This window comes from Manis pentadactyla, chromosome 8 (genome assembly GCF_030020395.1).
Source record: "Manis pentadactyla isolate mManPen7 chromosome 8, mManPen7.hap1, whole genome shotgun sequence".
In the NCBI taxonomy this organism is placed as follows: Eukaryota; Metazoa; Chordata; class Mammalia; order Pholidota; family Manidae; genus Manis; species Manis pentadactyla.
In genome coordinates this window covers 91,120,072-91,147,233 of record NC_080026.1, presented here as the reverse complement: position 1 = coordinate 91,147,233, position 27,162 = coordinate 91,120,072, and the positions used below count along the sequence as shown (strand labels likewise).

General features: G+C 45.8%; 1 protein-coding gene across 3 annotated transcripts in view; it reads right to left on the bottom strand.

Moving 5' to 3' along the window:
• Positions 1 to 26,195, bottom strand: part of HKDC1 (hexokinase domain containing 1) — a 50,767-nt gene extending 24,572 nt beyond the window's left edge. For 2 of the 3 annotated variants that reach the window (XM_036924004.2, XM_036924007.2), the window contains exons 1-10: positions 25,970 to 26,195; positions 21,333 to 21,495; positions 15,805 to 15,953; positions 15,583 to 15,702; positions 11,963 to 12,058; positions 10,756 to 10,858; positions 8,452 to 8,635; positions 3,890 to 4,045; positions 2,580 to 2,813; positions 1,442 to 1,746 (exon numbers count right to left, since the gene is read on the bottom strand). In XM_036924004.2, coding sequence (XP_036779899.1) covers positions 1,442 to 1,746; positions 2,580 to 2,813; positions 3,890 to 4,045; positions 8,452 to 8,635; positions 10,756 to 10,858; positions 11,963 to 12,058; positions 15,583 to 15,702; positions 15,805 to 15,953; positions 21,333 to 21,495; positions 25,970 to 26,032 — 1,573 coding nt within the window. In that variant the 5' untranslated portion in view covers positions 26,033 to 26,195. The remainder of the gene's footprint in view (positions 1 to 1,441; positions 1,747 to 2,579; positions 2,814 to 3,889; positions 4,046 to 8,451; positions 8,636 to 10,755; positions 10,859 to 11,962; positions 12,059 to 15,582; positions 15,703 to 15,804; positions 15,954 to 21,332; positions 21,496 to 25,969) is intronic. The other variant, XM_036924005.2, reaches the window with a different exon arrangement.
• Positions 26,196 to 27,162: the final 967 nt, after the last annotated feature.

The window sequence follows — 27,162 nt, the reverse complement described above, 5'->3', positions numbered from 1 at the left end:
TCAGAGCATGGGGCAGGCACTGTGCACCTGTCTGAGGCCAGCCTGTTTTACTTGGTATCTGGGAAAAGCTACACATGATACTTATGCTCAAGGAGCCTCTGGGGGTTGAATCTAGGCCAGGCTACTCTGACTACAATGGACTCTGGAAGGTGTTTCCATGCTGTGCATATAGCCTAAAATGCATATGGCATGAAATGATTCTTCCTGTTTCACTTTCCCCCAGATTCCCACACCCCACCTGACTAATAAGAAACCATATCAAATCCGACCTCCGTTGCTGTCCAAGTTCCTGCAGTGCAGGGTCCCTCACTTCCCTGGTGTCACAGAGCATTACAGTCTGTTCTGTGTAACATTTCGGCTTGCTCTCTGCCTCTCTCACTCTGTTCTAGCCACACTGCTCATTTTGCTGTTTCCTAAAATTGCCAAAGACATCCCTCCCTTATCCCTGATCCTTCCCTATTTTCCTTCGTAGTACCTGTCATCACATGGCATCATTTGGTGTTTGTTTATTGTCTGTCAGGCCAACAAAATATAAGCTCCACAAGGGTAGGGACTGTGTTTTCCTCACTGCTCTATCACTGTGCCTAAAATAGAGCCTGATATATAGTAAATGCTTAATGAAGGCAGAAGGATAAAAGGGATGAAAGAATGACTAACTAAGCAGTGTCCTTTAGTGCTCTCAGTTTTTTCCCCATGTAGACTCAAGGGATATTGGCTCTGGAAAAGATCTTCATTTTTGAGAGATCCAAAGTATAGCTGTATGATCTTGAGTATGTCATTTAAACTGAGTCTCAGTTGTGACATCTATACAATGGGAATCATTCTCTCTCTATTTAACATACAAAGTGGTTGTGAAGATGAAAGAAATGAAAGGTTCAAAAGCAAATTACATGATACAAAGCATTTCACAAAGGCATTATTGCCAGGTGAAGCTCACAAGGTTCAAAGGGGTGAAATAACTTGTCTAAAGAACTGACTCCCCTGTTCGGTGGCTCCTCTTGGCTGAGGACAGAGGACCAGGAGAGGGATCAAGGGTTGGAAAAATCAGGGACGAAAAGTGGTGAGAGGGGAGAGGAAGAGAGCCAACCCCAGGAGAGAAGAGAGGCAGAGAAGCAGGCAGAGGACAAGCCAGACAACTCCAAGTGTCCAGGCGGTAGCTCCAAGGGACAGGACCAGGGTCTTCTGTTTGCTACCAGCATGGGGCACATCCTGTATTCTCAACCACACAGACAACACAGTAACCTAACTTAGGCATTCTTTCACTGCAAAAGCCTTGGATCAACCAAGACAAATGGATTCAGAAGGATATTGATCTTCTACTCTATCCCTCATCCCTCTGTTACAGACATGACAAGGCTCTTTAAAAAACCTAACCAGATTTGAGGAGCTTTGATGGGAGCTCTGGATGACCCTTCAGAGAAGGGCGCTGTGCACAGCCCACCTGTGCCATCTGGCATCCCGCAGACATAGGTAGGCAGCATCTTGACTGTGGCCAGCGGGTTGGTGTCCCTCTTCAGCCCGAACTCAAGCTCGGCCCGCATCTTGCCCTGCACGCCCACAAGTTGCTCCTGGGTCAGCCGGAACAGAGCCAGCACCTTGTCGATCTGCTTCCGCTGGGCCTGCAGGCGGGAGGCCACCGCAGTCACCATGGCGGCCCCCTTGGTGCTCCCGCTGGCCGACAGGAGGAAGCGGACATCGCAGTTCGGGACCAGTCTCCTCACCACCTTGTGCAGGCGTTTTGGGTATCTGAAGGCAAAGGGTGACAGCAAGATATGGGACAGTCATAAAGGGCCCAGGCCTGGCCAAAGGGAACAGACAGAGTGTAGCAGGGAAGCAGGGTCCTGGGAAGCCCTGCTAGGCCAGGCCTAGCCCCTTTAGCTGCTGGATGATGGGAGGGCAGAGTGGTGACAGTGGCGAGGGACTAGGGCAGATGGGACAGTGGAAAGGACACTAGAGAGGCTCAAAGAGTGTCTATTATCACTAAATATTGCAATCAGTACAGCATGTCCATGCATAATACTTTGGCTGAACGTCATCTTTGCCCAAAGGGGAAGGGTTCTATCCCCAGCTGTTTCCAAGATGTACTTGCCTGACTTCCAATTATCACCTCTGTTAGCCAGAGGGACTTCTGCATTCTCTCTTTCTGGGAAATTCTCATTTCCCTATGTTTTCTTATCAGTATCCTTCATGTGAACTTGGCAACCTCTGCCATTCCAGTTTTTCCTCATCTATAACTGGGTGCATCTTACTTTCCAATCTTACCACATAGTAGGTACTCAGTAATAATGGATGGATAGAAGAGCAGGTGGACAGATGAATAGGCAGATAGATAAACACACAGATAAATAGACTTGCTAGGCAGGCAACTGGCTTTAGTAGAATCTTTCTTTAAGAATCATCCCCAAATCAGCCTCCCAGATGAAGGTAGTCTCTGAATTACCCTTTCCCCCATAACCTCTGATCCAATAGGAGATGGTTGGTTCCAGCACCTAGAGACCCAGCACAGGTTAGCGGGAACCCCGGGACTCTGCTCCAGGGGCGCCTCACTAGGGGAGGGGGCAGGGGGCAGGAGCACTCACTGAGGGTGGGTCTTGTAGAGTGTGCCATCCATGCCCACTGTGGTCCGGAGGCGCACCAGCTTCTTGTTCTCCCGGAGGCGTGTCAGGATGGCAGCCAGGGCTGCTGCACAGAGATTGGCTGAGCGGAAGGAGACGATGGTGCAGACGTGCTGGACGGCGATGCAGTCAGCCTCTGAAGGCTCCAGGCCCAGATCCGTGAGGATCTCTCTTGTATTGGCAAGGCCTTCTTTATACCTGGTCAGGGGACAGGAATGAGAGGACTGCACTTCTCCATCCCAGAGGAGTCCCCTCAGAGAACCAGCTTTCCCACCTCTGAGGACTGTGAAGATCAATAGGCTGGCATGTAGCAATATAACAGTAACAATATCAACACTGATCATAGCAGCCACCATTTACTGAGTACTCACTATGTTCCAGGGCCTTGTCTAAGGATTCAACATGTACTAATTCAGTCCTCACAACAACCCTGCGGGAAGTACCATCATCCTATTGTACAGAAGAGAGACCTCGGGCACAGAGAGGTTAACTTGCCCACAGTCAGACAGTTAGTAAGCGCAAGGGCCAGGATTTGAACTCAGGCAGTTAGTTACAGAGCCCACTCTTTTAACCACCCTGTACTATACTTCCTTTCACAGAAACGCAGGGCCTGTGTCAAGCACACAGACTCTGGGAGTCCAGATGCCCCTCTGCTGAGCTCAGTATCTAAACTGATTACAAATCTTAGGGCAATGCCAGGTTTCCGAGCCTGAGGAACAGGACCTTGAGTTGACTGGACCCAGCTGCCTTTACTAGCCAGCTCCCTATTGCAGGGACCTGGATGTAAGGCCTCAAACCACCAAAGCCAAAGCCAGGCCCATCCCCCACAGTACTAGGTAGAGAAGTTCTTGCAGTAGGAGTTCTTAACTTGGATTCCAGGTGTGGGCTTTTCATGGGTCCAAGGATGCCCTGATATTGTAAGCAAAATTGTGTGTAAGTGTGCATTTTGGGGGTAAAGGGTCTGGAACTTGCATCAGATTCTCAAAGGGGTCTGCAATTCTAAAAAAGTTATAAATCACTGGATTAGGGAGGAAGAAGGCAGCAAACAATGAGGAGGGGGTAGACTGTTGACAGCTGAATCCTTCGCTGCTGAAACCAACAAGAAGCCACACCTGAGCCACGGCAGACTTTGCCATCCCTCCAGAAGCTGTGCCCAGATCTGCAATGGCCCTGGTGAAGAAGGGAGATCTGATCCCTTCTGCTGTACCACTACCATGAGTGTGTCACTCTAACCCCCTGCACAGTCCTGTGGAGGGGCCCAGCCAGAAGCTTACTTCTCCATGGCAGCCACATGCCGTGTTTCAATCTTGCCCTTAGTGTGGAGAGCAGAGGATTTCTTGCCACCAAACAGGAGGCCTGTCTTGGCCATCTTCAGCAAGATGAGCCTGACGAGTTCACCCAGGTATAGGCCACTGATCATCTTCTCAAACCTACAATTTGATGAACACATCAGTGGCAGCAATGCCTTTAGTTATGAAACATTGTTTCCCAAAGCTCATGAGCAATGGTCTGTGGTCAGGAGCATGAGTAATGGAAGGGCAGCTCCATGGGCCAGCAGGCCTCAGTCCCTGTCCCAGTTTGGGGTGCCCTCGGGAGCTCACTTCTCTCTGAGCTGCATTCTCCTCACCTATAAAAGGCGAGGACTGAACTAGGCGAGAGCTAAGATTCCTTCCTGCTCACAAAGCACTTGATTCTGATCACCTTTATTGCAAATCACCCCTGGCCATGAGGTTGCCATTCTCATGTTACACATAAGGAATCTCAACTTCAGAGACTTCAGAGACTTCCCCAAGATCATCATCCATGGCATGACAAATCCAAATGTCAGATTCCAACTCCTATAGCATTCTTCTGTCCAAGAGAGGAGGATACTGTGTCTGTGAGATGGGCTTCAACAGCCCCCGAAAGGTTCCGTGGTAATGTAGGCGAAATATCCCACCAGGCTACCTATGCCCCGATGCTGAGTCTGCATCCAACATGCAATTATTAATTGTTTTCCAGGTAAATTATTAAGTATGGTTTTTATTCTCCAAGCACAATAAGATGATCAAAGATAAACTGCTTCCTAATCCACTTTATCTATATCATTATAAATGGTCTTAAAACATTACAGAGGAAGTACATTTTTCTGATAATATTCCTTTCTCTTAAAAAAAAAAAAAAAGCAGTTCCTGTGTGGTGACCTCCAATAAGTTCTTCACAATGGTATAAGGGGCAGATCAAAGTGTGGGCAAAAGGGTCTGTTTGTGTTTATACAGAGGATCAAAGCCCAATTTGGCTACCCAGAAAAGAAATAAGATACAATATGAAGAAGTTCCAACATCAACATACTCTGGAAGAGTCATTCCAGAAGATGATCATCAAAAAATGTTAACAAAGATCCTGGCCCTGTTGCAGTTGTAGCTGCATTCATCCCACTGGTTCCTGGAATTGCCATTGGAATGAAGGGGAAGATATCTAAGCTGGCCTGTGCATACAGTAAAATAACAAATTTGACTGGATCTATACTGTTGGAACTCAACCAAGAATTAGGAGAAGTGCAAGTTGCAGCGCTCCAAAATCTTGAGACTACAGACTATCTACTGTTAAAAGAACATATGGGATGTGAACAGTTCCCAGGAATGTGTTGTTTTAAATTGTCTGATTTTTCTCAAACTATTCAAATTCAGTTAGACAATATCCATCATATCATAGATAAGTTTTCACAAATGCTTAGGGTGCCTAACTGGTTTTCTTGGTTTCAATGGAGATGGCTGGTAATTGTAGGTCTGCTTTGGTTATGTAAATGTATTCCTATTATGTTAATGTGTGTGCGCAATTTAATTAGTAGTTTAAAACCTATACATGCTTAAGTTACTCTACAAGAAGATATGTTAAAGAAATAACCAATCTTCCCATGTTTTCTTCCATCTGTTACTTCTATAGCTTTTCTTCTTCCTTCCTAATTACAACCCTTAAATAGAATTCATGCCTCATATCGAATTTACCGAGTATCATAATTCTTCCAAGTGGTAAAGATACCTCAAGACAAATGCTGGGCATAAAACCCAAAGGGCATAAATCTGCAAAGAAGTAAAAAGCTAACCTTTTCAAACAATAAGGCTTCTCTCTCACTTACCAACTTTACATTTCCCTGTATGGCCCCGGAAGATGACTGGTTAGCCAGAGACGGGTAAGATTCCTCAAGGGAGGAACAACCTAAGACAGGCACAGTTGCAGGGGGGCCATTAGGTGAGAAATTGGGGATCAACAGAGGTGAGGCTTAGAAGCTCACCCCCCCCCCCTGTTTTGAGAGAAATCCTCTGCATCCGTGGATGTTTTGTTGCCCTTGTCTAGCTTGGATTAATACTTAGCCTATAGGCACACACCTGATCATCTACATTTGCTTTCTTACAGCACTAAACTATGTTTTCTACCTTTATCTTGCATCTACCTACCACTTCAGCATTTTATTAAAAATAATAATAATAAGGGATAAATGTGGGATTCACATATAAATCAAGTATAAAAATCAAACGAATATTCATATCTGACCTGATTGTTTGTAGTTCATAATGCGTGATCAAAACCGAAAGTTTCTGTGATGACTGCCCTTGTACTGTTCACCATGTAAGAACTTACTATGTAAGAATTTGTTCACCATGTAAGAACTTGTTCGTTGTGCTTCAGAAGATCGGAGACTGATGAGAATTAGGCTTGGGGTGGATTAATGATTGTGCATTGAGTCCCCTGTACAGAATTTTATTGTTGTTAACTATTAACCATTTGATCAATAAATATGAGAGATGCCCTCTCAAAAAAAAAAAAAAAAGTTACAGAAAAGAAGCCATTCAAAAGAAATCCAGGTTGGGTTTGAGAGGATGGAATTTATTTTAAGTGATATGGAAAGGGTAATAAAGTCTGAAAATGTATACCCCTTCTGCGGGCCATGACTGCTGTGTCACCAGTGAAACAGGTGTGTGCTGGGGAGCAGGTATATAAAAAGCAGAAACTTGCTTTCCAGGTATGCAGTACAAGTGTTGGAATGGTTTCAAGAAGGTACTTAAAATGGTTTTATTCACCAGAGCTTCTTGGAGAAATGGTTGATTCCGGGGCTGGGGCTAGAAAAATGTACAGTGAGCCTTGAGCATCTTAACTGTACCAGAAAATAAGGCAGTTACATAAAGATTGATGGGAACATATTAAGGGTACATAGGGGATAGCTTGAAAGGGGTTCTGTTGGCCAAATCTGAAAAAAAAACTTGATTCTTAAATAAAAAAGATTCCATGAGTCCATATTAGTATAAATAGATATATGCAGGAGATAGGAAAGCTCTTCTTTACAGTAGAATGATAATAAACAGAGAGAGAAGGATGGTTTTAGAAACTCATCAATGGATGCTAAAATTAGAGAGCGAAAGTTTAATGAGAAACAGGATGCTTACATAGTTTTGAAGTATCTCTTCGCCAGATATTCATTCATTACAGATAGAATAACAACAACCCTATGGTGGAAAAGCCTGTTGTGCAGGCCCTTAGCCAATGACCTGAGTCAGCATCGCCAGTAATGGAACATGTGTCACGTGCCCTCCAGATGTGATGCACATCACCTGCGTGATATTCCTGCCAAAAACACATCACTTGAACCTAATCATGAGGAAGCACCAGACAAATCCAAACTGAGGGATATTCTGTAAGATAAAGAGCCTATATTCTTCAAGATTGTGAAAAACAGAGATACTACAGAAGTTTTCCAGATTAAAGGACATTAAAGAGACATCACAGCAAAACACAATGTGCGATCCTGTGCTGCAGTCTGAACCAGGACAATCCTTCTTCCTTTTTTATAAAGGACATGTGGGACAGCTGAATTTTGAATAAGGTCTGTTGATTAAATATTAGAGCTGGTTAAGTGTCAATTTCCTAATTTTGATAATTATACTTCGGTTATGTGAGGCAATATACTTCTTTCCATATAATACATTCTGAAGTGTTTAGGAATGAAGGGATATTATGTTTGCAACTTGGTCTCAAATGGTTTCAAAAAATAATTTTATACAGAAATAATGTGTATTTTATGTGTATGTGTGTGTATACATATATACACAGAGAGAGAGAACGTTACTATTTAGGGGATCTGAGTGAAGAGGAATTTTTTACTAGTTCCCCAACTTCTCTGTAAGTCTGAAATTATGTTTAAAATTTTAAGAATGCTTTTCATTCAACAAACAATTCACTACAATAATCTATAAGACTCTGTATGGAAAGGAAAGAAAAGTCACACATGTAGCCTGCCCTCAGGGAGCTCAGCATAAAGACAGAGCTGAAGCAGACTCTAAAGAGTTATACTGCAGGTGAGTGTATGATGGGAGCTGAGAAAGGCTCCATGTGACCTGAGGCTGGGAAGGAATCATACCAGGTGCTGTGTGATTAGGCCTCTGAGAAAGGCGGATGCAGGGGAGCATCAGAAACACAAAGGAGGAATTTGTCTGAGGAATTTGTCTGAGTCCTGCTTCCTCAGGTTGTACTGATTTGTTCTGTAGCCACTTGTCGTAATGCATCAAGAGGGCTGGACCCAGGTCATCTGGTTCATAGCTGTATCTCCCCTGCCTCATATGCACGTGCTGCAGAACTTCGACAGGAATCAGAATTAAGGTTATGACTTAGGGGAAATCACTTGATTTCCTCGGCTTCACTTTTCTCATTCGTCCAATGGAACTGAAATACAAGCCTTGTGTCATAAACTCATCATTATGGATAACTAGTCACAACTAAGGAGTCTGACAGGTATAAAGTAACCTGAGTGATTGGGTAGTTACTGGTGCCGAGGTCCAGATCACAGCACCAGGGTACTTACAGTTGCCTGCCTGGGTTGAGAGAGCCAAGGTCCAGTTCCCGGTCAAACTCGGTGCGGATGTCTTCCAGGGCCCCGTCGTCCCCAAAGGCCCCCCACTCCGTGTTGATGCTCATCCTCCCCTCGTCGCCCTCCACCAGGTCAATGTTGCTCATGTCCTCCATGTAACACGCATTGGTGCCAGTGCCTGAACAAGGGATCAGAGAGAATATACAAAGACAGGGGGGCTCCCAGCTGGACAAAGACAGAGAGAACCCTCAGCTGCCTGAGAGTCCTCTGAATGTGCCACAAAGTGCTTTTGATCCACTTCCTGGGGCTGGTTGTCCCTGAGGGAAGCAGCTTTGGCAAGCCCAGAGCTCATGAGGAATAAAGCTGACATGTCAAGCCTATACTTCTTAGGGTGTTAATGATTTGCTGTTATGAATGGAGTCAATTGTGAAGTGCCTAATGAATATGTATGAAAGCTGACAAAGTACATTTACAAAAAGGAGAATGAGTTAGGCTAACCTTATATATATATATATATACATATATATATATATAAAAAATCACCAACCCACAGTAGCTCTTTAATCCTTTCCCTAAGCTACTTAGCCTCTTTATTTGATACTAAAAATATTCCTTACTCTTAGCCTGCCACTGATTGTTCATAGCATAAGCTACATCCTTATCTTTGACAAAGATTAGCTACCATGTAAGAAACATTGCACTGTTCAAACACAAAACCACTCCAAGGATAGGGAGCGGCTGCAAATGGACGCAAACTGCTTGGGATCTACTGAGATGATGGAAATGTTCTAAAATTGGAATGTGGCAATGATTACAACACTAAATTTACTACAAGTCATTGAATTGTACACTCAAAATGAGAGAGTTTTTATGCCTCAAAAGCTGCCTAAAGAAAAAATTTTGAAGTATCTTCTCCTCTCTGATACTCTGGTCGAAATATTTTAAAGCAAACAAGAGAAATAAGGAATGTAGAAAAGCAGAATGTAGTACAATTTCAAAAAGCTTTTCTCAGAAAAGCATGGACACTGAATAGGCAATGGCCCGGATCTGCAGGTTCCCAGACATAGTCACTGAGTCAGACGCAGTGGACAGTAGCTGGATGTCATGACTGGCAAGCGCCCATCCCATTCTGAGGTGTGGGGCTCCAGAATGGGAAGGGAGATCAAGTCCCTCAGGTATAAAGATCCTGCCTTTGAAAGTCAAGCCTAGGAAAGTAGGGTGGAGAACCCAGAAAACTTTCCCCAGAGGTGGTAAAGGATTGGGAGGTGGCAGGGCATACTGAAGAAGAGTCTATAACTCTGATCCATTTGGCTTTATTGTGCCCCAGACTGCCTTCTCACAGATACGCCCCTGCAACCCTAACCCCTGCCCTGGACAGAGCCCCTCCCAGCTCAGGGGTTGAGAACCACCTGCCAAACACCTGGGCTGTGCTGTGGCCGCCCTAGCCCAGATCTCCATCATGTCTCTCTTGCATGGTGCAATGCCTCCTGGCTCGCTCCTTGTTTCCACTCTTCCCCCCAACCCCTCCCCAGTAGTTGATTCTTTACACAGCAGCCAAAATAAGCTTTTTAATAATGCACACCCATTTATCCATCCTCTACCCACAGTCCTCTAGTGCCTTCTGCCACCCTTGGGGTAAAAGCCAAAGACATTACAACTGTATCCCATGTCTTATACGACCTGCCCAGTTTCCACCACTCTCTCTGATCTGAACAGCAGAGTTCTCAGCCTTCACTCATTTTGACTCAGCCTTTCAGGGTTCCCTAAGCTCCCCAGACTTATTCCCATCACAGAAACCATAGGTTTCCTCTTTCCTTTGCCAGAGATTCTCTTTATCTTGCTCTCTTCTTTCCCCCCTCCTCCCTGTCACTGAGGTCCCTGCTCCATTGTCACCCCTCAGAGAGGCCTGCCGGACCACCCTGCCACTCTCACTCTCAGTCACATTATCCTGCTTAATTTTATCACACTAACCACCACCTGAATCACATTATTTGTTTGGGCCTTTTTTGACCTTTCACCTACCTCCCCACTGAAAGCTCCATGAGTACAGAACTTTTGAGTGTTAACTTTCTTCTGAGAACCTAATGCAGAGCACAGGGCCTGACACCCAACAGGCCCTCAGTAAACATTTACGGAATGAATGAATGCATGCACGTGTAACTATTCCATCTCCCTATGTTGCTTCTCCTAAGTAGAAAGTGCCAATACCCTGTCCACAGAATTTATTCACTTTGCTGAAACTAAGCTCCAAATCAGCCCCTTCTTCCCAACCCCCAAAAGCAAGTCAAGCTCAATTACCAATGATGACACCAACTTCGCAGCAGGGGTCGTCATAGGCGCACGTCATCATGGTGCCCACCGTGTCATTGACCAGGGCCAGGATGTCCACGTCTATGTCCTGCTGCAATATAAGTCCCAGAGGGCATCAGTGGGTGGTTAGGAGGCATTATTCCTTCATCTTTCCCCATGGAGGAAGCAAAAAAAAAAAGAAAGTGAAGGTGACTGACTGAGACAATCACTAGATCCTGCCTACTGGGCCTGCCCAGAAGAATCAGGAAGTTTGTTAAGGTTCGGGAATCTAGGAGAGAGAAAGAGCAGCTGGGAGCTGAAGAGTGGGACCTGTGCCTTATGGGTAAAAAGGCATCCGTGCAGGGAAATATGAGACAGACCACCAGGACTCCAACCCTTGTTTGAGGGACCCGGAAGAAAGTGTGTTTATCCACGGAGGAATGGCATTTCCAGGAGAAAACACCAAAGTCCTCACCCACAGGGGCGTCGTAACCACCCTCCGTCAAGTTCTCTCCAGGGGTGTCACCATGGATTTCCCGTCTGGCTTCTCCGCTCTCACAAGGGAGTCTGGGTTATTGCACCATGCTTCCCCAGGGCTTGGGAGAACATTTAAAGTACAATTAAAACAATAAGGGAAAAATACAGGCTATGAATCACAGGATACAATTGCAGCTTTAAAGAGAAAAAGGGTTGGAAAGGTATACATCAAAACATTACTCTTTCAGGGTAAAAAGTAATGTGGGTTTATTTGTATACTTTTCAGCTCAACAAGGAGCGTGCCTTGTTTGTGCAGTGATTTAAATTATTGTAAACTTTATTCAACAAATGCAGATAGTCAATGAATAAAGAGTGGAAAGTGGAATAAAGAGTCAGACTGGAAAGTGAACTTCTAAACTCAGGGAGGAGAGGTGGGCTGGAGCATACACACAGCATCTGGCCTAAGCAAGCCTCACCCTAAGGGGGCTGGCAGCTGGGGAGGTCCCAGGGAGGTGCAGGGCCACCTTTGAACGGGGACTGGGACAAGATCCACATGCCAATGCTCACCAGCAAGTTTATCCAGATTGGATGTGTTGGTACCACAGTGAGATCTTTCCTAAGATCACCTCCTTCTCTCATTTTCCTTCTGGGGCAGATGCGGTACAAGGTCCCCCCACACACACCCCAAGAGAAAGGGGCTGGGACCAGGAGACTCCCCATGCTAAGGTGACAGCCTCACCTGGTGCTTTTTCATAGCTTTGGTCAGACATTTCACTACATCTGTGTCCTGAACTCCCCGTGCTTTAAATTTCTTCGTCCATGAAAGCAGTACCCCCTGGGGGAAGATTTCAGATCCAGTTAAAATGAAGAAGGCATCAGTTCTGAAAAATGAGCTACAGAAGTTTCATGCTTGAAGTGTACCCACATAGCCTTTCTATACCCCAATTCTTTCAACATTTCTTTGGGCCCTTTTCCAAAACCTTCAATTACCTTTCTGACTCTCAGCTGAGCAGTCTGAAGCATTGTGGTAGAAAGAACAATTGTTGAAGAGTCAGAGCACTTGAAGTCACAAGACATTGGACAAGTCATTTAACTGCTCTGAGCCTCTGTTTATTCATCTGTAAAATGGAAAAGTCACTTCCCCGCCTCAATCACAGGAATGCTACGATGGAAAACACCTGGCAGGTGGTAGATACATATTATGTTTGCAGAACTCATGGTTTGCAGGTCCACAAAACAGAACTAACATGGTGCTACCTTGTAGGACTCCCTCGGGAACTTAATTTCAATTAAGAAAAATGGCTCTCATTTGCATTATTATCATTATTTGCTCAAAATCGGTGTTTCCCAAGAGTTTCATATCTAAAATAGCAAATAATCATAGAATGTTTCAAACTGGAAGAAAATTTAGAGATTAAGAGATTTGCCTAAGGCTACAAAGTCTAGAGCAGTTGAGCCCCCAGATCCCAAACTCCTTGACCACACTTCCCTTAATCCCCTCAATTTATGGGTAAACAAGCTGAGATTTAGAGAAAAAAGAAATTGCTCTCGGTCTCACAGTAAGGGAAGGACAGAGCCCAACTGGATGCAGGTGTCTGACTCCCCAGGAGCGACCTGGTGTTTTCCCTGCACTACAGCGCCGCCTAGCGGCACCTTCCCCTGACTTCTGCCAATCTCTGCTTCAAGGAATAGAGAGGATTGGGAGACTGTAGGGTGGTGCCCCCCAAAAAGGGCTAGGAACAATGTGGGACCTGTTGGAGTGAGGGGTCTCTGAAGGCTGAGATTAAAGGTGATTTCTATTTTCTTCTCTAAACTTTTCAATTCCTACCCTCTTCTATTCGTTTTTTTTTCCCCTCCTACTTTGAAGAAGTATTATAATTACGTTATCAGAAACGCACAAAGAAACTTCTCTTCGGCTAAGACTGTGTGTTCCTCCATTTAAAGGTACAACAAAACCACCACCATAATGCGCCATTATTCCCCCTCTAATTCCTGTGCCCTTATCTTCTTTATTTACTTCTTAGTTTCCCAAAGAAGCCCCTTGGCCTCAGCTCCTCATGACAGCTTCGCCTCCCCACCTCCTGCCTGCACGTATATGGCTATCAGATGCCTTCATCTCCAAGGGCCCTTCTGTCAGTGTCACCAAAGCGACATTCGCAGCAGAACCATGGTTAAACAGCTGTGCCTACACTCAGTAATTACTAATGCACTTCCTTGTGGTTGAAACTTTTCTACCAAAGTTTAGACTTCACTAAAAGGGGCAGTTTGAGAGGAATTTTGTGGAATAAAAGTAATTCAACTAACCTTTGATGAGAGAAAGCATTTCTCCCTACCTCAGTAGAAGCAAGTACCCTTCCCTAGTTTAAAGGTTACCTGAAAATGCTTTGGGGATATGACGCAAAGTAGGTCAAGGTGCTTTCAGGCACCGGCTGGCATTTCAAACACAGTTCTAGAGCTGTGTCTTCCCAAAAAGGCAATGAGGTATGTGAGCTTTGCACTCTTGGCTGTGTGGCCTTGGACAAGTCTCAACCTCTCTGAGCTTGCAGTTTTCATCAAACATAAAATGGAAAGAATCATATCTACATCATATGATTGCTGTTGGGATTTTAATAATATCCATAAAGAGTTCAGCAGAGTCTAAGATGGTGCAGTGCAATTACTATTATTGTTGTTGCTGCTGTTGTTTTTATAGAAGGATGCTGATGGTATTTGCTTAGATAAATGCCAAAATCTTGGATGGGCGAACCATACATTCACCATAAAGAAAATATACAAGTTTGGTTCTCAAAGTCAAAGTAACTCCCACAGAGCTTGAGAATTTCCATCCTTCTTCCTAGGGTTTCTGTTCCTGAGTTTGAATAAAAGGTGTTTAACCGTCTGGTGAGGTCTGATTCCCGACTCCTCCTCCCACTTCCTCTGCTGAATCCAAGGGCCTTGGCTCTTCCAGCCAGGAAGGATGATAACATATCAGAGCAGAGCTCCATCTGGCCTCTGCTAACATTCTCTGAAACCTTTATACTATTTTTTCCCAATCCTTTCTTTATAAAATAATGACGAAGTAAACCTCAGCCCATCCCCTGTATGGATAGATGATGGAAAATTTCCATTCAATGGAATCAAGTAAATGATTGATTGCATCTTTCAGTTGTCAGATAGTTATCAAGCACCGATTAATACAGGATATTGTGCTCAGACCCTAGGGGTGGAGAGGAAGAACACTGTAAAACAGTGTCCACCTTCCAGAAACATCTGTTGAATTGGGAGACAAGGAACAAAAGCCAAAGAAGAGACAAGTCATATAGGGGACTATCATTGATGAGTGGGCACAATGCTGGGCATGTTACAGATGTTTTTTCTAAGCTGTCAGCCCAGCAAGTAGCTCTGATTATTCCTGTTTTACAAATGAGAAAATAAGGAGCTCAACAAGTTAAGCAACTTGCCCCAAATCACTTGTTCAGATCCATGATTCAAAGCCAGGACTTAGGAGATGCAAAAAACCCCATTCCCTTTCCACTACCCCACACCAAGGTGGCTCAAGCCAACAGTAGTAAACATCCCAAAGAGGTCCCTGAATTGACTGTCAGCTGGGCGTCATGATCAGTGTGTGCAGTAGGAGGTCATGGGCCACCACCCCAGACAGGTGTAGTCTCGGGAGACCTGACTCTTGACCATAACACCCTAGCCCCAGAAAGCCCATTGTCCTTTCATGTGGCCCTTATTTATTTTCACAGATTTACATAAGATAGGCTTTGACTTCTCCCTGTTTACAAATTGAGCATCTGAAGCACAGAGATGAGTTACCAGAGACCCAGCTGCCTAGTGGCACATCTGAGACTGTGCATGCCAGGTGTGGTGTCCACTCAACAACACTGTCACTCCAGTGACCCCAACTCCATCCTCCTCCAAAGGTGAGATTCCCTGAGCGTCCCACTCTTACTCTAGTCAGCAATGTCAGCAGAGCTAAGTGTGGTCCTGGGACCAGCAGCATCCTCATTCCCCTCATCTATTAGAAATGTAAATCTAAGCATCCACTGGTTAAGAAACCTCAGGGTGGGGCCCAGGTATTCAACAAGCCCTCCAGGGGATTCTGATGCAGCCAAGATCTGAGAACCACTAAGTCAAAGGGTGAAAACCATTCTGTGTCCCCTAGGCTGTTCCCATGTTCGTATAAAATCAAGGCAGCTGCACTAACAAATTCTGTGTCACATTTCCTCCTCGTCGTTTAGAAAAAGGTCAAAGAAAAAACAAAACTCCTGCTGATTGCTCCTGTTCCCTGGCTGCCTCTTGCACACGCCGGTATTCTCCAGCCCCAAACCCCAAATCCTATATGGCTTCTTCCCTCTCTGGCACCGGCCTTACCTCTTCCAATTTAGTCTGCCTGCAGGGAAAAGAAAAGGTGAAGCCAAGGGGCAATTTCTTATGCATCAACTCTTTGGTCTTCATGAAATCTGCCAGACAGTCAGCTACGTATTCAAACAGCTGCAGAGAAGAGAAAGCACAGGACACTGGGCTAAGGCCTGGCCACTCATAAACTTGATGTCAAGGCCTTCCGGCCACTTCACAGAGCCCCTGCCCGGGTACCTCTGAGCCGTTCCCTCGGATAATTTCATTGGGTGTTGGGTAGAAATGACTCTCCATCTGGACGTTTCGTTTCCCCTCTTCAGAGACTTGTACCTTCAAGACTCGAAACTTGGATCCTCCAAGATCCAAGGACAGAAACTCCCCATTTTCTATTTAAAAACAAACAAATGTTACCTTTTATTGAGTGTCTGCTTTGTGGCAAGCTCTATATTAAATTTGGACATGTAATAAATGTCACTAAGTCTCACAACCACCCCATGAGCTAGGTATTATTATGCCCACTTGCTGAGACTGCAGAAGTAGACCCTCCCAGAAAGGGGCACATCTAGGGTGTGACCGACATCTGCCTGATTCTGCAGCCAGAACCCTGCCCATGGGGCCGTGCTGTAGGGAATAAAGGTGTTCATTTGGAGAAGGCAAATGTGAACCCACTTCAGGTGGGTGGTATTGGAAATGGGCCCTTAGGGTGGAGCCTATTCTAGTATGCCACAACCAGGAAAAGAAATTTGATACTCCAAGCATGGGGAAGATGAAGTAAGACACTAAAGAAAAGGCAGTAGGGAGTGCAGGGAAGAGAAATCAACCCCACAGAGGCCTCAGTCTCAGCAGGCAAATGCTCCAGGAGGGAAGGGAGTGAGGGATCAAATGATGGCCCTTCAGGAGTCAAGGATGCTCAATATTTTGGGCCAAAGCCTCTCAAAAGGAGAATGTAATACAACCCAGCCCAGTGCAAGACAGTTGCAATTAACAAAAAGGTGAAGATGACACACACATTGGAGCAAGGCAGTCCACTCTAATAACCCCAATTCAGGATCCAGCCAGAATTCCTGCCAGGACCCCTGCTAGGGTCTTCAGCATCAGCCTGAGATGTGTGATGGAAACTCAAGTATGCAAACCTTTGAACCAACAAGCCTTTGTACCTGAAAGTGGCTGCATGTACCAGGCAGGCTTCATGATATATTCCCAAGGCACATGTAACTGAAGGTCCATGCCCACAATTCTGGTCACCCAAGTATGCTTGTTTTGTACCATGTGACTCTAGGCACAGCTGCATGGATCTAAGGGACTAGGTGGCCATTTCGATTCACTTCTTGTGGAATGTGAAATAAAACACAGAGGGAAATTGCTAGTAGGTGGTAAAAACTGAAATGGGAGCATCTCAAAAAATCAGTGGTCAACTGGTAGTCAAGGTGTCCACACGTATGCAGGCTAAAACCATGGAGTAAAACTCTTGAATCCCAGGTCCCCGAGGAACTGAGTGTACCACAATTCCTGCCCAGGAGATCCCATGTGTCTCCTTTTTGGTTTATGTGTCCATGAACAACAAACCTCTGCTCTCCACCTGGCTCAGCTGGGTTTCTCATTCCTGGCAACCAAAGAGCTAGAGTCAGGCCCTCCCAATGGCTCCTCAAACTTCAGTGTGCATGTCAGTCTTCCAAGAGTTTTGTTAACATGCAGACTGTAATTCAGTGGAAGTGGGGCCTGAGAGTTTGCATTTCTAACCAAGCCCCCAGGTGCTGCTGTGCAGGTCTGAGGGCCACAGTTAGAGCAAGAATAGGTTAGAGTCCTCATTTACAGACAGCTGATCTTTTGATTTTGTGGAGATATTTGGAAAGTGAGATTCTTATCTCCCTAGATCAGATTGATGGAGCCATTTCTTACTCAGGAGGGAAGCCAGGGACCGAATCCTGTGCGACTTTCATTAGCATCATGCTGTACCAAACAAGCAATGCTTTCAACAGGTGCTATCCTGTTGAGTAGCAGGTAGGGTAGATCACACAATCTGTGTACAAACATTTACTGGGAACTGGCTCTGCCAAGTAATGTGCCAGGCACTAGGGATGCAAAAATGAAAGAAATACAGGCAAGTTAAGTAAGCCATTTCTATACAGTAGGGCAAGTGTTCTGATGGGGGGGAAGCAGAGGGAGCAGTATCTAAATCAGAGCAGGAGTTAGTATCCCTGGGGGGGGCAGTACAAAGCTGAGAGCAGAAGAATGAGAGGGAGTATAGCAGCTGGGCAGGGGAGAGCCGGGTCTTGGAAAGGAATGAGCTTGGGTGGGAGGGGAGGGTCTCTGGGAGATTTGACAGAATGAGGCTGGCAGGTAGTCTCAGGCTGAATTTGGAAGGCTTGGGAAAGCAGCCCCACCCCAAAGAGCCAGAAAGGGAGAGTAGGCCATAGATTTTAAGCAAGGGAGTGCCAAGATTTGAGTGAGATTTTGGGGAAATGCCTCTAGTACCAACTAGGGGATTTCAATAAAAGAGGAGGTTCTGTGCTGCAGTCCAGATCGGAGGTGATACGCGGGACCCAGTGTAGGGTAGGCATGGACTCACTCCTTCCTCCAGCTGCCAGTGCTGTTATCGCTGCAATCACCTCACTCCAGTGGTGACTCATGACACTATTTCACGGAAACCAGGTGGTGTGATCCCTTCTGTGACTTTGACCCCAGAGAAAAGACTCACTTGACTCTGGAGTAAGGAGGACCCGACCAGAAGAAGGCAACAGTGGCCATGGGGCCATCAGGGTCTTTACATCAATTAAGATTATTATGACTTCCTATCACAGGGATGTAACGTACAGCATGGTGGCTATAGTTAATACTACTGTAATTGAAATGTGTATAGCGCAGCATGTCCCAAAGGCATACAAAAATTAAATGTGTAAAATTCCTGGAGATTCAAATCTCCAGTGAGAGGAGACTGGGAAGCCATAAGTTTAGGAACTGCCCCCAGTGAGTCTTATGTACAGGCAAGAATGGGACCCTTGTCCTAGTGCAGACCCCTGCGTCCATCAGCCAACCGCCTCGGGGCTCCCCTCGAGCAGCCCCACGACTCACCCTCCAAGAGGCCTACGAGGCTGCTAGGTGACAGAGGCCAGGAAGAGAGGCAGCTGGGGTTGTGCTCACAGAACAGCAGTCACCTTCACAAGCGCGTGGTGGGCACTTCCAGCCCCTTCCTTTGAGACCGGCAGAGGAGAAGGCACAGATAACACTTCTAAGGCGTTTGGTGAGAACAGGCCATTGCAGCTCCCTGACTGAAAGGCTAGGAGGTAACGAAGGCTCAAACAGGCTACCCCATCTCAGATCGGTTCAGAGCAAAGGAGGGGAAACTACCGAGAGCAGGTGAACACAGAAGGATTTCTCTGGAAACGGCATACATTTCTGACATGGAGCCCCAGAGGGATTAGTGGAGTTTGGTTTTGTTTGTTAGTAATCAGGAAATTACACCACCAGCTCACAGGAGCTCTAGAGGACTTGAGACATTTTGGAGATATTAAAGCATTCCTTCCACATGACCTTATCTGATCCTAATAACGGGGCAGGACAAACTGGCCACAGCCCTTTTCCTGATGAAGACAGGGGTGCAGTGGTCCTGCGACTTACCAAGGCCACCTGGTTCTATAGGGACTCTGGGCCCAGGAACCTCCCTGTAACAGGATAACTGGGAGGTTCACTGTGTGATGAGAGGCTCCAGGGAGACTGAGGAAAAGTGGTGGTATCTCCTTGCCTGAAGAGGAGGGAGTTTCTAACACTTGGTCAGTTTCTTTCCCAAACCTTCCTGAAGCAGCTGGGCCAGGAAGACACATTTGTCCCACAGCTTCTAGACCATCAGAGGCCACTTCCCTTGCTTCTGGGACACACCTCTGCAGGAGGAGCAGCAGCACAGGAAGCCAGCAGGACTTTGCCCTGGTGCCACTCCCGCCTCCCCACCCCCTCCACCCCACAAGCCCCGGGACTCAGGCACTTCCTCTGAATGACCCTGATGAGCCAGCAAGGAGCACAGTCCCCTGGGCGCTCCCACAGGGCAGTGTCAGGAACCAAGTAGAGACCTCAGAGCAGGACATCTCTCTCCAAAGCTTTCGTTCCCCCAGGATGGTAGGTACCCTGCCCACCCTACACACTCACCAGTCAGAAAACAAGCCTTTCCCATCACAGGGCTCAGGGGCCTCTCAAACCGCAGAGCCAAGCTATTGATCCAGGTATTGTCCCAGAAGGGCCTAAAACCCAGCTGATAGAATCAAGTACCCGTGAGAGCTCCCCGAACTTTATTCCCTGCTCCAAGAGCCCCAGAGCAAAACCCCCACTGGAGCTCGGTTGGAGCACTGGGATCCTGACACTGGGGGAGACCCTCAGCCTTTGGTGTTCTCTTCTGACCTGGGAATAACAGTTATACGTCGGATTCTTAGGGGGATTGTGTGGGACAGTGAGTCCCTGGCACCCCATGACCACAGGAGGTACCTGGTAGATACCAGTTCCTTTCCCTCCTATGGCATTGCCCAGAGGCTGAGAAAGGAGTTGCATAGAAACTCAGAGATTCTCTCTAGAGCTCCCTAAGCTGTCGTAAGCAAAATAATGGCCCCCCAAAGATGTCCATATCCTAATCCCTGAGTCTGTGGATACATTAAGCTACATGTCAAGGGGAAATTGAGGTTGAAGATGAAATCAAAATTGCTCTTCAATTGACCATGAGGTTGGTGTATTATCCTGGATTATCTGAGTGGAGCTAATGTAATCACAGGGTCTTTAAATGTAGAAGAAGAAGGCAGAAGGGACAGAGTCAGAGAGAGATCTGAAGATGTTACACTGCTGCTTGGAGATGGAAAGGGGCATGAATCAAAGAATGTAGGAGGCCTCTAAAAGCTGGAAAAGGCAAGGAAACATATCTTCCCCTAGAGCCTCCAGAAGGAACCCAGGCCTGCTGACACCTTGATTATATCCCAGTGAGACCCATGTCAGACTTCTGACCTCCATAGTTGTAAGAGAATAAATTTGTGTTGTTTTAATGCTACATTTGTGGTAATTTATTACAGCAGCAATAGGAAACTGATGCATAAGCCAACTCTCATTTTACAGATAGAGAAACAAAGACTAAACATTTCGCCAAAAGTCACTGAGGAAGACAGAGCTTTACCTAAAACCTAGATTTCTTGAATTATCATTTAATACTCTTTCAATTATATCATGCTGTCTTCCATTATATACTATGTATAGCCTAGAATCTAGATACCTGAAAGTGAAATGCCATTTATTACCCATTCAACAAACATTTTAGGGCCTAGTGTGTATCAGGCACTATCTCGGTGCTCAGAACTCTGCAGTGAAGAAGACACAGACCCTGCCCTCATGGAGGGTTGGTCCAATGGGGAGACACAGTAGAGGGACAGGTGCTCTGACAAACACTAACCCCACATGGGAAAGTTTCCCGAATGGAGGCAATGATCTCTGCACTGAGACTGAAAGCTAAATTGGTGTTCACGAGGGGAAGAGTGCTGGGAAGTTCCAGCAGGAGAGGGAACAGAATGTGTGGGGCCAAGCCAGGAAAGCAAGGTGCATTTGAACAATTCACAACTGGTGGTATCAAGTATGACTGAAGCATAGAAAGTCAGGGAGGATTGCTGAGGGGGTGGGGAGGAGGGGAGGTGCAGAGAGGGCTGGAGAGATAAGCCAGGGCACAGAAGCAAACTCCAGGTACCCATGAGCTAAGAGGGAACCAGGGAATCAAGTTTCTTTGCAGCCCCCAGCCCACTCACCTGAGCCATCTGGGATAGCTCTGACAAAGGTGGGCAGCATCTTCACTGAGGCTGTGGGGTTGGTGTCCTTCCCCAGGCCCTTCTGCATTTCAGCCTGGAACCGAGCCATGATGTCCAAAAGGGTCTCATCGGAGAGCCGCATGTGATACAGGAACCTGTCCACCTGGAACAGATGCCGGGGTGACCGGGGCTGGCTGCTGGGGTGCTTGCCCTCCAGGAGAGACTGTCCGTTCCCCCTCCCACTGGGAAGCTGCATTCCTGACTGGGGAGAGCTTCACGATGTGAATTCCCAAAGATTCCTTGCCTGACTCCTCATCAAGCTGGGGACAAGGTGGGGAGTGGAGAGAACAGAAAGCAATGGAAGGCTGGAGAGATGGGGATTTATTCCTCTGCAGGGTAAGCTCCAAAGAAGAAATGATCCCCCATTTTTCTAATGGACAATGGAGGAGCAATGACTAAGAAGGATTCAGGGTTTGTAACTCCCAGTTTAGGGCCCTCACCATTGTCCCCCTGCCTCTCTGCTGGAAGACTGGCTATAGCTTGAACTTTAAATTTCTAAACAGGGGAGCTCTCTTTTGTTTAATGATGACTACATTTATCCAAACATGTCTCCATTTGTTTACAGGCTTCTAGGAAGCTCGGAGTAAGTTCAGTTACCAATTGCAATCTCTAAAATATAGACCTTTACATTTCCATTTTGTTCTTCACTGAGGTTGTTCTAATTAAGATGAAGTCTAATTTTTTAAGCCATCTCAAATTGCTTTTAGAAATGAGCAGATGTCACGATAGTAACCAGGAAATTTAGACAAAGGACTGCTGCCCCAGAGGAGAGACGTTATAAAAATCACTATGGCTGTGCTCAGTCCACTTGAAGGTAATGCCACACCACAAATGGCAGCTTCCTTCCCCAGGCTAATGCTAATCATTTGGTGGTGGCAGCCTGGATTTCCAGGGCTCACTGGAATGGATTATCAATGGGGACTAGAGGGAGAGTGGCATTGGTACCCTGTACTTGGCACCCCTGCATGAAACTGCTACTTTCTACCCATCCAGCTCACAAGGAAACTTGAACCTGGCACATTTCAAAAGGAATTGCTCTCCCACACTTAAATCTAAAGTGCTTTCATGTATGTCATCTCATCTAATCGCCACGACATCCCTTTGAGGCAGCAGGCAAGGCCAAAATAATTGCCCCTGATTGAGTGATGCAGACCCCAGGCTCAGCACCATCAAGCAGCATTAGGAGAGCTGTAGGTAAGTGGCTGCCCTGGGACTAAAATGCAGATTCCCCACTCCTTACCCCACAGCCTGGTTTTGCTTCACGGCTTCATGCAGGACCCACAAGCCCAACAGACAAATTCTACCAAAAGTGCAGGGGCCACATGGCATTTACCATAGGATAGGTGCACAGCCATTAGCTAGGCTAAGAGGGTGGGTATCCCAGCTCAGTCTGGGGCCAGTACAGAGCCCCAAGCCAGTGAATTGGCCCATGGCTCCAGGAACTTGGGGGCCAGATAAAAGCCAGAAAACCATCAGAGAGCCATTAATAAAAAATGGATAATTGGGCTGTCAGCGTATTTGAGAAGATAGGACGGAACCAGGTCATGCTTGATTAAGGGCTTCCTGTTCACCCTGAGCCTATTTATGAGTAATTGGTTGGCACAGCCAAACACGCAGAGAAAACCGACACAAGGGATGTGACCAAGTCATCGGGGCTCTTGGAGAAGGCTGTGTACTACAGGAAGGAACTAAATTTGCTTTTTCACCCCAAGGCCCCTCACACAGCACCTCTGAACCTACTGCTCAGTTTCACTGAGCCCCAGAGCATAAAGAAGTTCTCCAGGCAGATCTATAGTGTCCTCCCTTCTATGTAAGTAATGGCTGTGAGTTGGGCTCTGTTGAGTTCACTTGCTGGCTGCAGATGAACAAGTCATTGAGGACTCTGGGTTACTGCCCCTGCTGTTTCAACAATTGTGACAAAAAGAATGTCAACTTAGCAACAGTTTCTTGTTTATTCTTTGTATCTTCTAACAGCACCTGGTACAGTAGCTAGAAGGGAAGAATGAAACATATGTTGGGACAAAAAAGCTAAATTTTAAATGCAAATGGGTTATTTGGGGCCTGCATTAAGGAAGGGTACTTAAGTTGCAGAAAATCAAGCCCACTTATTGGAGCAACTCACAGACCATAACATGGGGTGTTTTCTCAACAAAAGAGCCAACAAGCAGCATGTTTAACATAGGAAGAACAAATTAAAACATGTAAGCTCAGAGCCGCTGAATGACAGAATGGGGCAGCTGGAAGGGACTTCAGAGATCCCTCAGTCCAAAGGTCTGGGGTAATAAATTGAGAGTTATAAAAAGGTTCAACTCTTGGACCCAGTGATTTCCCTTCTGGGGAATCTATCCTTAGGAAATAATCTCAGAGATGGAGAACATTAAATACATACCAATGTTTATCACATAAATATCCTAATTGCTAAAATATATTTTTGAAAATAGCTGAATGTCCAAGAGGGAAAAGGTTAAATTGTGGCATATCCAAGATGAGTGAACATTGGGAAGATATAAAAATGATCATTATGAAGAAATGGAGAAACATACATAAGTGGTTATATTCTAATAATAGGTTAAGGCCAAGGCCACAAGATTGATAACTGTATGTACAAAATAACTATAAAAACATACACCATGAAAAAAGACTACAAGGGCTTCCACATGGCCAATGTTGACAGTGTTTGTGAGAAGGGTGGGATTTTGTAATGTTGACACACTAAACTGTAAAAAGTACATACTGAAAACCTAACCAGTCCTTTTATGAGTGAAGAATCTGCAGGTCAGTGACCAGACCCAGTCCAGTGTTATCAATAGGTCAAATAATGTCAATATATTGAATTGGAAAAGAAGCTATGAAGTAGTTTTCCTTTTTCTTCTTTCCTTTCTCCTTCTCTCCCATCTTTCTTCCTGTGTTATTTTGTTTTGTTTTTGTTTTAAAGTTGGTACTGGGAGATTTTTAAAAATTATTCCAGGGTCTGAATAGCAACCCTCACAGGCAAGTATGACCCAGGATCTTGGCAACTCTGGAGGCAGGAAGCAGAGAAAGTAACGAGGGGACTGGCTGCCTGAGCCTAGAGAGCGAGCCGGTACCTTTTGACCAGGTGTGTTTTCATCATGTGGGGAAGCCAATGAGCCATTGTTCTCAGACCCTGTGACGCACCCCAGCAACCCATTAACAGAGTCCCACACTCCCCCAGATACTTGTTGTGTCACCTGCTTGCGGTGGCCAAAGTGCTCCTGACTACCCCTGCTCAGCTCACTCTCCAGAGCTTTCTTGCCTCCCCAGGAGAGGGAAGGTCAACTCCAGGCCTTGACAAAGGCTGGCCCTCCTCCCAGAAGGGCCTGGAACAGATCAGTAGAAGCGGCATATCCTGCCTCCTGAGCATACACTGGGGCCAATGGACAAACATGTCCCACCTGATTCGGGGGGTTCACAGAAGGTTTGCCACCACAAAGGGGCCCAGGGAAATAAAACTGATTTGCAGAACTGCAGGTGTGAGTTTCCAAAGACTCCCCTCTGGGGGCTGGAGAGACTTGAGGCAGCTTGCCTCTCTACTAAACAGGTAATAACAAAAAGTGAATACTTAAGCAGTGCTACAAAGGGCTTTAAGAAACCAGGAGAGGGCTCTGCGAACACAACAAATAAAACTAAGACAGCTTAAATCTGATGAAATATAATATTTTAAGATTTGCTATAACCTCTAACCCAACCCTCTAATGAACAGAATTTAGTGGGAGTTTACCCCACTAAGCACATGAGGGCTGTAAGGGACCATGCTTCCTTTCTCTCAGTCCGAAAAGCCAGAAGGTATCACGCACAATGGAAAGAGCGCTAGTGGAGGAGTCAGAGATTTGGGTTTAATCCTCACTCCACCTTATTTACCTGGGTGATCTGGGCTAAGGCTGCCTGTTGGGGGGACTTTTGTTATCTGTAAATTGAGGGATGCTGGTGCCCACGGCCTGGCTACTGGCAGCTGGTGTGGCTAGAGCGGCAGGCTGGGCTCCTTCCAGGATGCCCAGGAGAATGCCAGTGGCAACTTTTAAGCAGCCCACTTTGGCATGAATTTCACTGACAGATTTCTTGGGCAAAGTAGCAAAATAATGCACACAATAGCATATCATTGGCAAACAGCACATGCAAAAAATAAATATTTCTATCATTGTACGTTAAAACTCACATCCCTCTTGGTACCCATGTTTATATTACATCAATCACATGAAGAGTCATGTAAATTATTGTAGAAGTTCTCAAAATTTCTCTGAAAGTGACTCTCCTCTCCTTTGCAGCTTCTCCCCCATGAAACATCCCTTACATCAAATACAATTATCTTCCAGCTTTCTAAAGACTGTCTCCTCATCCTCTTTCCATCCAATATCTGCTGAGTGAAATGCAAGGCTCAGGACAACGTGTAATGCTCGGCCTGTGGGAGATGCCTCTTCTATGAGTTTTTTATTGGTCCTGTGCTCCCTGTATCTCTTCTAATAAGCTCTTTTAAATCCTTTCAGATGTCAGCACAGTATCAGTTAGTTCTGTCATTGAAAAATGAACCATGTATCCCTCAGCTTCGTGAGAATCCTTACCTTCTTGATCTGATCCTCCTTCAGCTTGGTGAAATAAAATGCCATCAAGTGTACTGCAAACATTTTTTCCTGTTTGGTTTCTCCTGAGATGGGCAGAGATTGCTGTGCAGTGGTTACTCCCACGTCTCCGAGTGCTGCCCACTTCCAGCTCAGGCTGGAGGCCTCTGGGAAAACTGGTGCTGCAGATTAAATACTTCCAGGCTGCTCAGTTCAATGATTAAACTTCGCCCCTCCCTCCAGCTCACACTTGATAGTCTAATGGAGGTCAGGGATGGTAGCTGAGGATCGGTGGAGGGGAGGCTGGGACAGGCTGACTCTTTGAAAACCCAGCGCCACAAGATCTCGTTGCTAAGCAACACTCTCAAGCCAGCACTCTACCAAGCCCACTCAGCCGAGGAAAATTTTCTGAGAAGTTGGGCATTAAACAAAGCCAACTTCCAACTGACTGGGCTGCTCTGCAAATGTCCAGTCTCAGGCCTTTCTCTGTAGTCCTTTTCTTCTCAACCCAGGGCTATACCTCTTGACTTCCTGCTCCACTAGCACTGTCTTAATTAAGACCAAACATTGCCCAGGTTAGGAAGATTTCAAGAACTTCGAGCTAAATTCCTACATTTATGACAGATCATGAAATCTGTTAGCTAAGATCTCTTAACCTTGATTTCACAGGAGTGACCCAGGAAAAAACAACCATAGGAAAGAATGAACTGAAGTCATCCGTACCCATTGGGAAGTTGCTGCTGCACAAAAAATTGAAGTTCCAGATGGGAAATGTGTCATACCACTAAGATATTTGGTTTACTCACTTATCCCAGTCATCACATTTGATGTGAGAAGGACCCAGAGAGGTGCCAACACATGTCTACAATACGCCTTGCACTCCTCCAGCGAAGAAATCAGGAACAGCAGCAGACTTGGTGTCAACAACAGCAGCTAACATGGATGGAGCACTTACTATTCCCATTTTATAGATGAGAAAACTGAGGCCCAGATAAGTTAAGTGATTTAGTCAAAATCACAAAGTTTGTAAATGGTACAGTTGAGGAATCAAACCCAGGAGTTTGACTCCAGGGCCCAGCTTTTTTTAAAATGTTAATAACAAACATAATATTGCTTTCCATCTTTCTCCACACATGACCCTCAATTGATAACGATTAATAGCAGCAGCACTGTGCTGGTTACTGTGAAGAATTCCA